The sequence below is a fragment of the Meles meles genome, chromosome 12 (assembly GCF_922984935.1).
Source record: "Meles meles chromosome 12, mMelMel3.1 paternal haplotype, whole genome shotgun sequence".
Taxonomy (NCBI): Eukaryota; Metazoa; Chordata; class Mammalia; order Carnivora; family Mustelidae; genus Meles; species Meles meles.
In genome coordinates, this window is record NC_060077.1 from 6778370 (window position 1) to 6796380 (window position 18011).

Sequence of the window (18011 nt, forward strand, 5' to 3'; positions counted from 1 at the left end):
AATGATTAAACAAGTGGGCATCAGGCGGAAATTCGAGTGCAAGTTCCATTGATTTGTCTCACGAGGTATCGTGGGGAGGACAGCGATGGAGAGCAGAGAGTTGGGCTGGCTATGAAGTCCTGGGTCTTGTCCCCTGAGAAAGGGAGCTGTCACTTGTGGGGGGCATGCTCTGTGGCAGCTTTTTCACCCTTGCTGAATCCCCTCTAGCAAGATGGGGCTGGGGGATATCAAGGCTCAGAGGGCAAAGCAAGCAGCCCCTGGGGTGCACAATCAGGAAAGGCAGAGCCCCTGCAGGGGAGCCGATGCAGAGTTGAGACTCTGCTCTAGGGTTCACCTAAAAGATCAGGGTGCCTCGGGCAAGAAAAGGGTTGTTTGAAAGATAACCAAAAGGACAGTTTTAATTCAGAAGGCAGATTGGGGATGATTCTTCTCTGATTCCATTCTCGAAACCAACATAAGGAGGCTTAATGAGCTTAAGAGAAAAACTGCCCACGTTCTGAGTCTGGACAGAGATGGGGGCATGAGGCACCTGCTGGGTTTCCAACCCTGGGCAGCTTTTATGGGCACATCACTAATACTTACTTGTTTGAGGCCCTTTAGGCATGGTCTTCCGTAAGTCAGAGGCTAATTCCCTAGACAGCAGCCAGCGTCTTATTGATGTGCGGTGATGGTCTGTTTATTTCTCTTTCCTTCCTGACTGGGATCCTGCGGGGTCAGGGACTGGCTCCTTTCCTGTAGTACTTAAATTCCTGGCACTCAATAGTGAGCGAATGGGGGCGTCTGGCTGGCTCAGTCAGAAGAGCGTGTGACTCTCGATCTCAGGGTCATGAGTTCAAGTCCCACGTTGGGCATAGAGATCAATAAATAAATAAGCTTAAAAAAACAGTGAGTGAAAGATCATATGAATAATAACCGTCTCCCGTGTAATGGTATGCCGCTGGCTTACAAGATTGAACTGTCAGACATTTCAGGAACTTTGCAAAGCCCCTTGTCAAATTACTGGTAGCTTGAAATTGACATGGTAGGGATACTTACAGCCCAGAAATAGGCAAATGCTGCAAAGTAAGGCTTCCCTCCGGCTCTACCTACCAAGGCTAGAGAGTACTTACTCTATCAGGCACTATTTTAAGCACTTGACGAATATCCACATTTAATCTTCACAGCTAAACCGAGGAAGGCACCCATATTATTGCCGTTTTACCGGTGGGGAAACTGAGGCCCAGGGAGACGACGTCACTTGCCCACATACAGTTTGGGAGTCTTCCCTCAACGGAATGCAGGATTGCTGCAGGAAGACCATCCTCGAAGTCCCTGGGTGCCACTGCCCTTTGTGGACTCTGGGGTACCGGCTGTTCTAATCTCGGCCGCCGGTTTTAATCAGTTCCTCTGGGAGAAGAGAGGCCGTTGCCTGGGGACTGAAGTGTTTTCCAGCCCTTAGAAGGTCACACTGTGTGATGGGAACCTAAAGATCCCCATATGGGGGGGCGCCTGGGTGGCTCAGTGGGTTAAAGCCTCTGCCTTAGGCTCAGGTCATGATCCCAGGGTCCTGGGATCGAGCCCCGCATCGGGCTCTCTACTCCACGGGGAGCCTGCTTCGTCCTCTCTCTGCCTGCCTCTCTGCCTAGTTGTGATTTCTCTCTGTCAAATTAATAAAATATTAAAAAAAAAATCCCCATATGGGGTGCCCCTCTTACAGGACTCCAGACAGCAGATGCAATCAGCCCAGCCAGACCCCACGCAAAGCTCCAGACCTCCTTCCTGCTCTGACGCCGCCAACAGAGCCATTGCTAGGACTGAATTAAAGCCGTGACGTCCTGGAACAGGCAGCAGCAGGCTTTGTGAGCAGCGTCCCTGCTGCGTATGTGCATCACGGCCAGAGCAGGGGGTCAAGAATCCAGGGCCCCCCACATCTCAGGGATACAGCTGTCCGCCCGGTATGTACCTTTGGCCTGTCCGTTTGGGTCTGTGGTTGGGGGGAGGTCACGGACTCCCAGAAGCTCTGTTTAAGGGATAACAGAGTCTTTTCATGGACCACTCTGGCTCGAACATTCCAGATCTTTCTGGGCCCAAGTCAGCCCTTGTTTGCCCCCTCTGCCTTGTTACCTCCTGTGTGTCTGTCTGACCCCATTCCTCCAGGAGTTCCTTAGGAGCCGAAGTGTGGCTCCTGATTATTCCTGGTTATGGCCCAGGGACCCAGCCAGATGTCTGAACACAGCAGAGCCTCAATAAATGGGCAACAAACGAGGGAATCAACAAACCCACGGACTGTGCCTCAGCCTCCCCACCTTCCTGCTGCCCCACGGAGCTCCTGATTCTTACTCCAAGACTTGCCATCAGGAACCAATTCCCCTTGGTCATCACACCCCAGCCTTCCCCTCTTCCCCCTCCCTGCGCGCTGGTGAAGGTGGCTGGTTCAGCAGCAGACCCAGGAGGGTGGAGGGAGGCCTTCAGAGGCCTCTCAGGGGAGGTGATATTTACACTGAGATCTGCAGAGGAGGCCCCAGCCATAGGAAGAGGGAGGGGAAGGGAGTTCCAGGCCAAGGGGGCAGGTGCCAGGTCTCCTCTAGGAGCCGACAGTGGTCAGTGGGGCTCGAGATGAGGTGCCAGTGTAGACAGGTCACAGAGTGAAGACAAGCTCCCTTCATCCCACACACCGGGGTCCTCTTTGTGATCACTGAAGGGCAGAGCACAGCCATGTGCCCCCCACCCCGTCCCCCACTGCCCCAGAGGAGGGTTGCAGGGCTTTCTTCCCCACCCACCTGCACTGTCTGTAACTTCGGGAGCAGCTAGGCCAAGGGGGAGACGGTGCCCGCCTGAAAATGCTATTTTCTTTTTTAAGATTTTGTTTATTTGTTTGACAGAGTTCACAAGTAGGCAGAGAAGCAGGCAGAGAGAGAGAGAGGAGGAAGCAGGCTCTCTGCTCAGAGAGGGGCAGAGTGGGGCTCGATCCTAGGACCCTGGGATCATGACCTGAGCTGAAGGCAGAGGCTTTAACCTACTGAGCCACCCAGGCGCCCCTGAAAATGCTATTTTCAATCTCTTTGGCAGCAAGCCCCATCATTTAATCCTTGGATAATTTAATATAATAAAATTCCAGGAAATGGTATTTTACATCAGAATAAAATTGTGTTCAGCAGTCACGGTGGGTCATTTGCACGGGGTCAGAAGCCCTTTCCAGACCCTGAGGCCAGTCTGGGTGTCTCAGTTCCTTCTGCCTTGAAATGCAAGCCCTGGGTTCAGTTAACTCAGACCCGCTGATGCCTCACAGCCCGCACTTCCCCAGCTTGGCCACCTCAGCCCGCCCAGGGCTGCTTCTGCAATACGGATTCCAGGTGCTTCTCCAGCTCTTTCGATGCCAACACCGTGTCATGGGCAGCTGAACTTTCCACCAGGCAGGGGGCTCATTCTGCAGCTCTGGCTGGGTTCAGGAGCCCCCCCTGGAGGTTCTGCAGGCTGTAGGTAGGGGTAGTTGGTTCTCAGCACCCCCTCCCCAGTGCCCTGTGAAACTGATGTAGGTGGGCCCACCCAGGTCTTTGTGAGCACCAGAGGACCCATGCCCACCACCACACCCAGTGCTGTCACAGAGCCTGGCACCCAGGACATAGCACTGACTACTGGCCAAACATGGATGGCCGCACCATGAGGCACCGCCCTGACAACCAGAAAATGTTGACTTTGATTTTTTGCCCTGGCTGTGTGACCTTTCTGAGAATCAGTTCCTCCCTTGTGAAATGGACAGGATTCCACAGAAGCGCATTGTGCCCTGTCCCATGGCAGGCCCTTCCGATGGACGTCTCATTACTATTATCCTCCCCATTTTAAGTAGAAGGAATCATGGTCAAACAGGTGGCAGGACGGGCTGGGGTCATCCAACCTGACCACAGAATTCAATTCCTCAAGCCAGCTTAAGGCCAAACTTCTCCCAGGAGGCTAGGGGAACCAGCAGCATTACACTCTCTGGGCAGCTCGAAATGCAGCCTCCAGGGCCCTGCCTGAGCCAGAATGGGGGTGGGGGCGGGGCCAGGAAGCTGCCTGCTCCTCCAGTTTGAAAACTCCCCCACCCCAAGCTCCTGGGCTGTGCCGGGAGGACGGGACGCGGGGGCACGTGGTGTCCCACCCACTCCATCAGGGTGCTGGGGAGGGGCCGAGGGGCTTTCCTGGAATGAGCCAAGCGGAGCACCTCGCGCTCGGCTAAGGTGGCTTACTATTATGATATTACCTTTATTGCTGTTCAGCAGAGAGCTTATTAATGCTGGCTGTATTTCTTCACTGTCCCAGGTGAGTTTCCCCCCTGAGATGGGGGAGGACCTGTGATGGAACCGGGGTGGGGGTGATTATGGAACCTCCCCGGGGTCCGATCCCACCCACCTACACCCCAACTCTGTTCGCACCCGCCTCTTTCCAAAGCCGGCAGGGGTGCGGAGGCGGGGAGGCGCGACGAGCACGGCCGCTGCACGGGGAACGGGGGGACCTTGGCGGTGGGCATCTAGGTCGCGCCCTCCCTTCCACCCCTCCGCGCCGTCTCTGGCCCGGGGCGGGTGCTCCCCCATCCCCGCAGTCAGCGAAGCCGGCGCGCGCTAGGACCGCGGCGCGCCGCCCTCCGCCGCTATAAGAGGCCGCGCTCGCGCCCCACGCGGAACCCGCGGCTCAGACCAGTCCCCGGCGTCCCGACCCGCGGTGGACCCGAGGCCAGACCGGCCGCTGCGCAGCCGACGCCAGCCCGGGGCCTGCGAGGCACGCGCGCCCCGGGGCCCCCGCCGCGGGCACCATGGGCGCTGCCCACTCCGCCTCCGAGGAGGTGCGGGAGCTCGTGGGCAAGACCGGCTGTGAGTATCCCGCGGGGACACGGGCGGGAACCGACGGCCGGCAGGCTCGGGGCTCCCAGCCCCCGGCCGCTCGCCCGCCTCCGCGCCGTGTGACCTTGGGCCAGTAGCTGGCCCTCTCCGCGCCTCAGTTTCCCCCTCCTGCAAATGGGTTCCCGCCGACCACTTTGCAGGCTGCGGCGAGGAGCTCCGCGGCGATGCTGAGTAAGTGCCGCGTCCGCTCAGCCTCGGCGCCCGCGGAGTTGGCAGGGAACCCCCGGGCCTGGGGACTGCGGACCCGGGAGGAAGCAGGGCCGGGCTCCCCCAGGGCAGGGCAGGGCGAGGCAGGCGTCCCGGGCTCGGAGGGCGAGAGCCGGTGCCGCGCAGCTGGTGTGCGCGCTCCGTACCTGGAAGTCGTTCGGGTTCGCGAAGCGCAGGGGCCGGAAAGTTTTGAAGTCGGCGGGACCTGGGCTGCAGCCGGGCTCCGACGTTCCCCGGCCGGTGACCTCGGGAGGGAGAGCCCGTCCCCCTGCGCCTCTCTTCGTCCTCCCGTCTGTGAAGTGGGTGCAGGCGGGTCCACCTCCCCGGTTAGCTGCCAGCGCCCGCGGAGCACTTGGCCGGAGCCCGGCGACCTTCCTCCAGCTCGCCCGCACTCCTGGGACCTGCATCCCGCCCGAGGCTGGGAGCAGGGAGAGGCCGCGCCGTGGGGCCGACCTGACCGCGGGGAAGTGACGGTGGAAGCGTTTGTCCTCTCCAGTCCAGTCTGGCTGGGGAACTTGACCCTGGGCTTTGACCTCGGCGTGCCGGGCTCTGCCACCGGCTGTGAAGGGGAGTGTGGACCCTAGACTGAGAGAGACCAGGTGAGTGGGCAAACTGGACAGGCGGATGTGAATCCGCCTCCTGGCTGTGTGACCTTGGGCTAGTCACTTCATCTTCGGGTTTCCTTCTCTCTAGAATGGAAGTTCTGCTAGTACCTGCTAGATGCTCAGGAGATAGGAGCTGCGGATAGTGTTTCAAGGAAGGGGCTGGCTGGCTCCTGGCACCTGCTTTGAGTTTAGGGCAGCCAATCAGGTCCCTAATACCACCTGGGTGCGGGTGGGGATGACCCAGCCACCTGTGCCAAGGCTGAAAGGTGACCCCTGCAGAACTGGGTGAAAATTACAGAAAGCACCTCAGTACCTGCTCTGGGTGTGCGTGCGTGTGTGTGTGTGTACACACTCATACATCACATACACACGTTATGTTTTCCCATGTACAATCCCAGAACTGTGACTGAAGAGGAAAAAAACTGTAGTGTATACAACTTGAAACGCTTTAAAAAAATAGTAATAGCATATATTTGTAATTGGTTTGTTTGTATCAAGGCTCTTAGAAGCTTCCGCAGGAAAGTAAGAAGAGTGCCTACTTGCAGATTGGGTGGAGGGGACAGAGAGGGAGTGAGCTTTTTCGCTGTAAATTTTTTTATAGTTTCGTTTTGAACCGTGTGTGATTATAAAAGTTTTAAGTTCAGGGCACCTGTGTGGCTCAGTTGGTTAATCGTCTGCCTTCGGCTCAGGTCTTGGTCCCAATGTTCTGGGATCGATCCCCATATCTGGCTCCCTGCTCGGTGGGGAGTCCGCTTCTCCCTCTCCCTGCTGCTCCCCCTGCCTCTTGTGCCTGCTCGCGCTTGCTCTCTCGCTTTCTCTTTCACCTGCGTGCTCTCTCTCTCTCACTCACTCTTTCAAATAAATAAAATCTTAAAAAAAAAAGGAAGTCTTAAGTCCAGTTCAACCTTAAGGCTCACATGACAGAGGAGGTAGGATTCCCCTCTTTCTTTCCTAGGTTTCCCTTGGCTCTGTTAGTTGAGTTCTTACTAACTCAGATCTGCACTGGTGGGAGTCCGGGATCTCTGCAGCTGGGTTTTCTGCCGGCAGGGTGGTACCCCCATAGGCGGGCAGTTCGGGGGACTTCCATCTGGTGGTCAGTTTTACAAGTGATGGGACCACAGAGCATGCTGGGACTCATGTCTGTTTCCTGGGTCCGGTCTCCCGTGGGAGGAGACAGATGCTTAGTGTTCCTCCTGTAGCCTTCCTACAAGTGGCTGAGGAGACTTCCTTTCTAGTTGCCCTGGACTCCAGTTTCATACCCCACCGGGGAAGGGGGATGGGACAGGGGCGCACCAGGGAAGGGGTTGTGGGATCAGACTAGAGGGAGAATGAATACCTCCAGTTCCTTGAACTTTAGGGGGAAAGGTCCCCTTTGTCCTCTGAAAGGAGTTGGCGGAGTCTGGGCATTTGAACCCATTCAGCAAGTATTTATGGACCGAGGATTTGGGGATTTAGAGGTGACCCAGAGAAGCTTATGTTCCTGAGGGGAGATGCAGAGTGGTGTGAGAGTCTGGGGAGGACCAGGCCCTGTGGTGGGAAGACTTTTAGGACAATAAATGAGAATCGTATGAGATGCTGCTGCTGCCATAGTCCAAGGCTTAACTGGTGGGGGGAGCCTGACTTAAAGGATCTTGCTAAGTACGTGGCCTGGGGCAAGTGTTTAATGGTACTGGCCATGCTTTTAAACCCATTTGTATGTCTGCATCACTGTGAACCACAGCCAAGAGTTAAAGCTTGGTCCCACTTCTTCCCAGCTGCATGGCCTTAAACAAGTCCTTGTCCTTCTGAGAGCCAGGCTCCCCATTTGGATCCTGGGGTGGTTATATGGCTTCAGTAAGGTGATGTATGTATGTATGTGAAGTACTTGTCTTGGCCTGGAAAGTCCACTCCCAGAACCCTGCTCCTGCAAGAATCCTTGGGAACCATTCTGACCAAGACCCAGGCAGCCAAGGAACAGGCTGTGCCTGCAAGGTTGTGGGGCTCCCCCTGCCTCCTCGAAGAATCCAGATGGTCCCTAGTTTGAAGAGTCCGCTTGGTCCCTCCCTGAGAACTCCTTCTGGAGCTGATGAGCAGGACAAGCACAGGACAGGGACGCTGTGCGTCATTCCTTGGGCACCAGGTTCTGTGCTGAGCGCTTGGGACGCACTCAGTGGAATCTTCATAATAACCCTCCGTGGAAGGTGGCAATGTGGCCATTTTACAGAGAAGGAAACTGAGGCCTGGAGAGGCAAAGCAACTTGCTTGCAGCCGCCCAGGTCATTGAGTGGGGGAGTAGGGGATCCGAGAATCCCCAAGCCCATTTCCTGCCAACACTGTGCTTTCCCTGTGCCGAGTTGCCTCCGATTTCTAGGAACGCAGGAGGGCAGGGAACCGCCTGCACATCAGTTTTTCTCACTTCAGGGCCTTTGTGCAAGCCATTCCCTCTGCCTGGAGAACTCTTCACTTGACTGTGCATAACCTGGGGTTTACGTAAGAGGGCACTTGTGCAACCCCCAGCCAGGTTCAGATCGCAAACGTTTTCTCTTAACCCTGTCTCTTGACAAAGCCCACGCTCTTCCTCACTCGGGGCTCTGCTCAGCCGTTGCTCCCTTCCAGAAGCCACCCTGCCTGTCTCCATCCAACTTTTGAGGGTTCACGCATCCTGGAGACCCGCGCAGCCCCTGCGTGGTTACAGCGCGCGGTGCGCCTCGGTAGAGCGGTCAGCTCCGTCACCCGCCACCTGCTCTGAACTTGGAGCTTCTGGAGAGCAGGGAGAAGGTGGCTGGTTCACCCTGGTATGCAGGTGTGGTACTCGCAACACAGGGGTTTGTGCCGACGAGGTGGGGACCCTAGGTCTTTAGATCCCAGAGGATTGACTAGGAGCATGGGTCCAGGGGGAACACCTAGTGCTACCCCAGCAGCCGGCCGTGGCCGTGGCCGCACCAGCCCTCCTGGCACCATACTGTGGGCCTCAGCACTGAGCCAGCCCCACCAAAAATAGGCCTGAGCACAAGGCAGCCCACGCAGGGCATCCTCAGAGCTGCACACCCACCTCCCTTTGCCTGGGAGAGTCTCACTGATTGATTTAAAACCTAAAAGTCTTCCCAGACATCTTTGCTGAGCCAAGAAGGCGGCCTACCTAGAACATTAAAATGCACGTTAAACACGGGCGCTGGCCTTTCTGATGCCCCTCCTGCAGCAGGAACGCAGTGGAGCCCGGCCTGTGTCCCGAGGTGTGAAGTGGGCCCCCCCACCGACAGGAAGACCAGCCCCTTGTAGGGGGGGATCACTCACGGAAGCCTGGTCCCCTTCACCACCTTGAGCTGGCTTGGCGGTGGCCGTTTCCTGCCCACCGCTCCCCCCCCCCACGTGCCTGCTCCTGGGGCTGGAAAGGAAATAATAAGTGGAGGATTCTGGGAAAGGTGGAGGGTCTATTTTTTCCTCCAGGCTCCAAAACAGCCCCACAGGCATATCTATGTAGATGCCAAGAAGCTGCCAGAAGGAAGAAGAAAAAACAATGTCCCAGATCTGGAGTTGAGACCTCTTCACGGTGACAGCGAGTGTGTTTACCAGGAGCCTGTCATCTGCCAAACACGGAGCTGAGCCACGCAGCTTCCCCGCAGCTGCTGAAGCGGCGCCCCCAGGAACGCCGTGGCTTCCCGTTTTCCGGAGGAGGACGCGGATGCTCCGGACAGCACGCCGCGTGCCTGAGGCCACAGGCTCTGGAGAAGTAGAGCTGGGATTCAGTTTCTGGTGTGATCCCCAGACCCCCTCACTGGGGAGGGGACCAGAGGCCTGGGTGGCCCATGCCGGCTGGAGGGGGTGGCCCCCCATTTTCCACTGGGCTGCTGCTGCTGGTTACTCCTTGGTGGTTACAAAGACCTTGAGGGGCCCCAGACCACAGCTCAGCCTGTTCGCCATGTGCCATATTCCCTTTGGACACATGGGGGGCCAGACACCTTCCCTGCCCTCCAGGAGCTCCGGGGGTGCGGGCACCCTGGCCAGTACTACTGAGCTCCTCCTGTCCCCCACTGAGACACGTTAAGCCAAATGGCCAGTACAGACCCTCCTGGCTCCCTTCCTGTTTCCCGTGGGTGGACTACGGCTGTTATCAGCTAGCAATCTCTAGGCCCCAGGAAACAGGGTGCACGACTGTGTCTGTGTGGCTCTGGGGCTGGGGGTGAGGAGGGAGCAGATCCCCAGGACCCATCTGGTTCTCAAAAACGATGAAGATGGGTTCCATTGCATGTAAATCATACCTTAATAAGAGAGTAATTAAAAACACTTTCTTTGGCAAAAACAAAAAGCTGTTTCCCAGGCAGGGAGGGATAAGGGTGTCTGTGAGGTCTGGGGAGGGTCGGTCCCCCCGAGGCTGAGATCTCTGTGCAGGCTGGGCAGAAACGGCCCAGTGGTGCGGGCACAGTGGCCAGGATCAGAGGAGGGAGGCCCGGTGGCCGCAGCCTCCCCTGGGTGTGCACAGTATGGAAACTTGCAGGCGGATTGGGAGAGCTTCTGTTTTTTAAATTTATGTTATTTTATTTTAAGACTTTATTTAATAATTTATTTGACAGATAATGCAAACAGGGGGAGCGGGAGAGGGAGAGGCAGGCTCCCCCCTGAGCAGGGAGCCCGATGCGGGGCTCGATTCCAGGACCCTGAGTTCATGACCTGAGCGGAAGGCAGACGCTCAACGGACCAAGCCACCCTGGCGTCCCTTTTGGGAAGCTTTTAAAAGGGCCGGGTGGCAAGTGAACTTCATTGCTGGACACCCTAAAGCACCCTGCTCTGGCCCATGCTGATATTTTGCACTCTGGCTGGGCTGGGTCTTCTCACCATTATAGCATATTGTTCCCAGTCTAAAGATGAGGAAACTGAGGCCCAGACCTTTGAAGGGACTTCTCCAGGTCACTTGGATGCAGAGTGCAGAACCCAAATTCGGCACCATCTTTCCCAGGTGACTCAGACCCCATATGATGTAGACTGAGACAAAGGTTCTGGGAGGGGCAACACCGTCACCCCGTGACCTTATTAATAAGGTCCCACACACTTGTTTACTAGGTTGGAAGGGGGAGAATTAGACCTTGAGGCAGATAGGCTTGGTATCATGTTATGGAAAGTTCTAGAACTGTGAGCTGTCCCCAGGGAGGCATGCTCAGGGAGGTGGGCAGTGTGAGGGGAGTTCGGGGCTCTGGGAGGAAGAGCGGGAATGTGTAGCCCCCCTCTGTTTTCCTGAGGTCTTCCTGGTTGGCTCAGGTCTGTTTCAGAGGGAGAATTTGTGTTTTCTCTTCATGAAAGTAATTGGCAGTGCGCTCCAAGACTTCCTAGCTGTGCGAATTAGTAGTAATCAGATCCCTTATGCGTCTTTCTTTCTCACCCCACCCGCAGCCCCATACTGGCAGGATATTTTTTGTGTGTGTGAGTTAATGGTCCCCGGAATGCAGCCCAGAATGTAATCAACGCTCAGACATGCCATACGGCCCAGTCGCACAGACAGAATACCTCGAGTGTTGATAAGATGCCTTTACTCTCGCAAAGCGCTTTAGTATTTGCTGTCTCAAAGCCAAGGGAATAAGGCGTTTCTGGCTCATGGCTTTGGGGAGCTACGGCAGGGCCCCCTTGTGCCCGTGCTGGTGACACCAGGCAAGGTGATTGGGGTTGCGGGGCGGGGGGGAGGTGCCTGGGCCTGCAAGCCGTCTCCTTTTCCAACTTTATTATTAATTCATAAAGCCAGAAGGTCAAGTGGGTGATTTCCATTGGTGGTGGCAGCCACCGTAAGCTCGAGGACAAAAGGCCCTTTGTTGTCCCAGCGGTGTGACCTTTGCAGAAGGGCTGGCTGTCAGAAGTGGGTCTTCTGTGCCCTAGGAGGTGAGAAGGCTCCTTCAGGTCTCCGGGATCTGGTGCCTCCGGAGGGCGGGCGGGTGGCCAGCAGGAGACTTCACGATGGGCATGGCTGAGTCCTAGACAGCGATGGAGAGAGAAGGCGGCTACGGTGAATGGCTTTCCCGGTGCGCGCCCTTTCTCACCTCAGTGCTCATGCCGGGATCCCAGTGGCCAACCCCAAGGGAGCACCCAGCACGCCTCACCCACCCGCTGTTCCCAGGGCCTCTCTTGGCCTTACCTGCGTCCCCCAAGATGGCAGCCAGGATCCCACATGGATGTACACTGCCCTGTGTCCCCCCCCCCCCCCAACACCATGGCCTTTACCAGCAGACAGTAAAGGCTTGAACTGTGGACCACCTTTTAGTCTCTGGGCAACCACCTGGGCCTCCACACCTCTGTTTTCTCATCTGCTGACTGGGGATGTGTCACAGCATTACCGTGAGGATTAAGTGAGCATCTTAAAGCTCTTGACACATTGTAAGTGTTCAGTAGTTGTTGACAAGTACTCATAGTTTCGATGAGGAACCGTACGGAAGCTGGCTGCCATTCTCCCTCTTCAGGGCATTCTCTGACTTCACGAATTCCTTCCATGTTTTTAACATGGCCGCCATCTTGGACATGCCTGATGTCCAGTTTTATCTTTCCCTGTGCTGATGGTCAGGGGCCTTAACATGCTTTAATTTTTGTCACTGTCCGGTATTTTTTCTATGTTTTTAAATCCTATGCATTGGTTTTATTATTGTTTTATGCAGACCCTTTTAATTCTTGTAAAAGTTTTTCCTTATAGATTTCATTTTCTTACACGATACGCCTTTCCACTGATTTTTCAGTGACTCTCTGCGAGTTGTCAGCTTTGTCTGAAAATGTCTAGATTTTGCCAGCATACACAGTCGATCATTGATCTGGGTATAAAATTCTGCGTATCTTCTCCCAGCACTTTGGTTTTGGTCTCTTGTTGCTGTTGAGAAGTCAGCTCTTTTGTCTAACTGATGTTTTTTGGTAGAAGTCTGATTTTGTACCTCTTCTAGATTTCTGGGATTTTTTTTTTTTAACTGCACTGTATCTAGGTGTGGATTTGTATTATTTATCCTCCCTGGGAATGGTTTATGCTGTTTCATTCTTTTTTTTAAATAAAGATTTTTATTTATTTATTTGACAGAGAGAGAAAGATCACAAGTAGACAGAGCAGCAGGCAGAGAGAGGTGGAAACAGGCTCCCTGCCAAGCAGAGAGCCCCACGTGGGGCTCAATCTCAGGATCCTGAGATCATGACCTGAGCTGAAGGCAGAGGCTTAACCCACTGAGCCACCCAGGTGCCCCTACTCTTTCATTCTAAAGAAGGCTTGTGTCTTATATTATGAATGTATTCTCCCCCCACCTCCCCCCACCCCCGCCACTTATCTTTATTTTCTTCTTCAGTAATTCCTATTAGAAATAGATGGGGTCATGTCATTCTGTCCTGAATGCCTGTTTACCTCTCTTTCATATTTTATATTTTATTGCTTTTTGCTGTCTTTGGAGTCATTTCCTTAGGTCTGTCTTCCTTTCTTTCTTTTTTTTTCTTTTTAAGATTTTATTTATTTGACAGAGAGAGAAACAGAGAGGGAACAGAAGCAGGGGGAGTGGGAGAGGGAGAAGCAGGCTCCTGGCAGAGGCTTGATCCTAGGACCCCAGGATCATGACCTGAGCCGAAGGCAGATGTTTAATGACTGAGATACCCAGGCGCCCCTTAGGTCTGTCTTCCAATTCATGAATTCTCTCTTTAGCTGTTACAGCCTTGCTGCCCCTTAAGTTTATAAATTTTGACGACTTATTTTGTTTCTTTTTTTTTAATATTTTAAAGACTTTTTAAATGATTTTATTTATTAGAGAACATGAGCAGGGGAGAGGGGTAGAGGGAAAGGGAGAAGCAGACTTCCTGCCGAGCAGGGAGCCTGATGCAGGGCTTGATCCTAGCACCCTGGGATCATGACCTGAGCCAAAGGCAGACACTAAACCAACTGAGCCACCCAGGTGCCATTTACTTTATTTTTTTTAAAAAAAGATTTATTTATTTTAGAGAACAAGAGAGGGAGCTGTGGGGGCCGGCAGAGGGAGAGAGAGAGAGTCTTAAGCTGACTCTGTGCTGAGTGCAGATCTCACGACCCTGTGATCAAGACATGACCTGGAACGAAGAGTTGAATGCTTAACTGATTGCACCACCCAGATGCCCCCAGAGGGCTTATGAAATACGTACAAAAACCATAAGTTTCAAATGGTTTTTAGAGTCACTGCTTCTGTCATAGAGTAGTGTTCTTTCATTATTTGTAGTAATTTAACATTTATTGTATAGTTTCTTCCATTTCACCCTCTTGGGATGCCATTCCTTTTTAAAATAAAAAAATTTGGGTGCCTGGGTGGCTCAGTGGGTTAAAGCCTCTGCCTTCAGCTCAGGTCATGATCCCAGGGTCCTGGGATCGAGCCCCGTGTTGGGCTCTCTGCTCAGCAGGGAGCCTGTTTCTCTTCCTTTCTCTCTCTCTGCCTGCCTCTCTGCCTACTTGTGATCTCTGTCTGTCAAATAAATAAAATCTTTAAAAAAAAATAAAAATTTAAGATTTTATTTATTTATCTGGCAGAGATGGGTGAGGGAACACATGCAGGGGGAGTGGGAGAGGGAGAAGCAACCTTCCCATGAGCAGAGAGCCTGATGCAGGGCTCGATCCCAGGACCTGGGGATCATGGCCTGAACTAAAGGCAGACGCCCAATGACTGAGCCTCCGAGGTGCCCCTAAAATTAAAAATTTTTTTACGTAAATTCTACCCCCAACGTGGGGCTCAAATTCATGACCCCAAGATCAAGAGTCAGATGCTCTACTGACAGAGCCAGCCAGGCACCCCCTGTTTCCTTTGAAAAGATTAAAGTATACTTGATGAATAATGCTAGTTTCCGATATGCAACAGAGTGATTTGTCTCACTGCTGTGTGCTCACCAGGATAAGTGTGGTCACCACTTGTCACCACCCAGTGTTAGGATGGTATTACTGTCTCTATCCTCCATGCTGTACCTTCCATCTATGGGACTTGACCTTTTTTTTTTTTTTTTTAAGGTTTTATTTATTTATGAGATAGACCCTGAGAGCACAAGTAGGGGGAGGAGCGGGGGGAGCAGACTCCCCACGGAGCAGGGAACCCATTGCCAGACTCAATCCCAGGACCCTGAGCCGAAGGCAGACTCTTAGATGACCGAGTCACCCGGGCGTCCCTGACTTCATTTATTCTAATAGCATTTTGGTGGACTGTTGAGGGTTTTCTGTGTACAGTATCATGTCGTCTGCAAATAGTGGCAGCTTTACTTCTTCCTTACCAGTTCGGGTGCCTTGCATTTCTTGTCTGATTGCTGCAGCTAGGACTTCCAGAGCTCTGTTGAATGAAAGTGGTGAGAGAGGACGACCTTCTGTTTCTCCTGATGGTAGAGGAACAGTTCTTGGTTTTCCACTGTTGAGTAGGATGTTAGCGGTGGGTTCTTCATATATGGACTGTATTGTGATGGCCATATTCCCTCTAAGTCCACTTTGTGGAGAGTTTTAGTCATGAATGGGTATTGCATTTTGTCAGATGCTGATTCTGCATCTTTTGATGGGCTCATGTGCCCTTTATCTTTTCTCTTGTTAGTGTCCTGTATCCTTTGATTTGCAAATATAGAAACACCCATATGTCCCCAGGGCAAAGCCCACTTGATCATGGTGCTGTTAATAAATTTAAAACAAAAAGGGTTCCATTCCTTTTGTTAGTTGTGTCTGCTGGTCCTCCCTTCCGGTGGTTCATTTGCTTGTGTGGTTTGGTTTTGGATTCTGAGCTCATGTGTTTTTTTTTTTTTTAATTTTTAAAATTTTTTTTTATTATTTTTTATTTTTATTTATTTATTTGACAGAGAGAGATCAAGTAGACCGAGAGGGCAGGCAGAGAGAGAGAGAGGGAAGCAGGCTCCGTGATGAGCAGAGAGCCCGACGTGGGACTCGATCCCAGGACCCCGGGATCATGACCTGAGCCAAAGGCAGCGGCTTAACCCACTGAGCCACCCAGGCGCCCTGAGCTCATGTTTGATTGGGCTTTCTCCCCTGGTTTTCACATCCTTCTGGAACGGTCTTCAGCTCCAGATCTATGCCGAGGCCAAACCTAGTGAGGAAGAGCTTACCTCAAGTACCTCTCCCATGAGAGTCCCTGGGTTCTAGAAGAACCTCACGCAGTGCTTTGCATTTATTGTGCTAAGTTCCCGAGAGCTGTCACTGGTCTAGAAACACTTTTTACAGTAGGTGCTCAATCTGGCTTTCCTGTGCCACGGAGGGTTGGCGTTTTTCCCGGGCATGGCACAGACGTGGCATTTTGATTCCTCATGGAGGCTTTACCCCTTTCTTCTGGGCCCAGCCACCTCCTTGGCAGGGTCCGCTCCTCGCTGATTCTCTGAGGCAGTAGGCAGTATTTTCTCTAGCCGGTCTTACACGGGGAGGCGGTCTTTTATGCTTCAGCTTTTTATTTTTATTTATTCTTTAAGTAGTCTCTGCACCCAACATGGAGCCAAATGTGGGGCTTGAACTCAAAACCCTGAGATCAAGACTTGAGCTGAGATCAAAAGTCAGAAGCTCCATTGACGGAGCCACCCCGGCCCCCCTCTGCCTCAGCTTTGGTTCTCACTTCTCACTTACATGGAACCAAGGCCACATCTGATGGCCCGGGCTCACCTCAGCAGCTTCTGGTGCTCCCGCCCTGCTGGACGTGTGTTCCCCCCTGGCTTCTGACCTTGCTGGGTCCCCCTCCCTTGCAGGGTTAGTGGCCCAAGGGAGGTTTTTCTTCTTTTATCCAGGGTTTCAGGGCTCTCTAGGGCAATGGGGAGTCTGTGTTCATTCCACGTAGCTGGAACTGGACTTCTTTACCTAGTCAGCCTTCCTACCTTACGTAAGCCTCTCTCTACTTGACATGCCCCCAGTCTAAATCTGGAGCTGAAGATCGTTCTGGAAGGATGTGAAAACCAGTTCCTTAGATGCTCCAAAAGACGCCCACTCCTCCCATCTCTACTGATTAACTGGTGTACCCCTGCCCCATCCCCATCTTTAGTCTTTTTATTTTTTTATTTTTTAAATTTTTTTTAATTTACTTTTTTTTTAAAAGATTTTGTTTATTTATTTGACAGAGAGAGAGATCACAAGTAGGCAGAGAGGCAGGCAGAGAGAGAGGAGGAAGCAGGCTCCCTGCTGAGCAGAGAGCCCAATGCGGGGCTCAATCCCAGGACCCTGAGATCATGACCTGAGCCAAAGGCAGAGGCTTAACCCACTGAGCCACCCAGGTGCCCCTAGTCTTTTTCTTAAAATGGAGACCTCTTTGTCTCTTTAGTGACACGAATGCTATGTGTTCATTGTCCCCCCGTCATCCTCCCTTGGGGAGCATAGCCCGAGTGTGAGGCTGTGTGAAAACATTCTAGTGCTCCAGACCCGGGTTCAGACCCCAGCTCTGCTGCTCATCTCGGCCAATGACTTAATCTCTCCGAGGCTCGGGTTTGTCTGTGAAGGGGGTGTGATAACCACCCTCTGAGGCAGGCCCTGGGTTGAGGGCAAAATAAAATGACGTGTGCCAAGCATTCGGCTTAGTTCCCGCCTCCGAGGAAAGGCTAACACGTGGCAGTGAGTCCTGCTGCTATAAGGCAAATGGCAAAGAACAGAGCAGAGCTGTGGGAAGGTGAGCATCGATGAGCACAGCACAGCCTGTGATTCCGAGAGTCCTGCCCACCCACTCTGACAGTGTTCCAAGTCGTCTCATCGTTCCTGAGAGGATCTTTGCTGAAGTCAAGCCACTTCATTCTGTCTCCGCTTCTGCTCCCGTCCTGGGAGTTGGAGGATTCCTTCTGGGTGGAAAAAACCTGCCGAGATCCTCCTGAGACCCTCGGTACCTGAGCTTAAAATTAAGACCCTTCCCATGCTGGCTGGGGCTCCGGGGCAGCTCCAACCCAGATCCCGTGGCTCTCGAGCTCACGGACGGGTTGAAGTTTGCATATAAAGGGTTCGAAGGTGCCATTGACCTTCTTGTTGCTGCTTCTGCTTTGGACACTTGAGATGGGCTTGGTCATTTCCTTTCCAAGGCCGAGTGCACCCAAGTGCGTCTTTGGTCCTTTTAAAAAAAATCCCGGCAGCGAGGCGTGCTCTGTGATGTGCACAGGCTGGGCGTGTGGCGCGCGCAAATGGGTGAAGCAGGGCATCGGGCACCCGGAGGCATCTTCAGGGCGATGGGCGGGTGTGTGGGGGCGGGTCCCTTCCAGGCTGTGGAGGCTGTCCCTCTGCTCTCCCTCCTCCTCCCTCCGGAGGCCCAGGATGAGTCACTGCTTCGCTGGAGCCCCAGGCAGCAGGCAAAGTGCCTGCCTCCTCCCTCCCAAGCCCAGCCAAGCTGGGAGCCAGCTGGGGTGCCCGGTAGGGACGACAGGGTCATTAGGGTCTTCATGATCGCTCTTGTGGCCACTC

At 53.6% G+C, this 18011-nt stretch overlaps 1 protein-coding gene across 1 annotated transcript in view; it reads left to right on the plus strand.

The window, feature by feature from the left end:
* Positions 1-4619: 4619 nt before the first annotated feature.
* The window catches only part of TESC (tescalcin), a 53485-nt gene continuing 40093 nt past the window's right edge, over positions 4620-18011 (plus strand). The window contains exon 1 of the mRNA XM_046024389.1: positions 4620-4826. Within this exon, the coding sequence (XP_045880345.1) occupies positions 4769-4826 (58 nt within the window). The 5' untranslated portion in view covers positions 4620-4768. The remainder of the gene's footprint in view (positions 4827-18011) is intronic.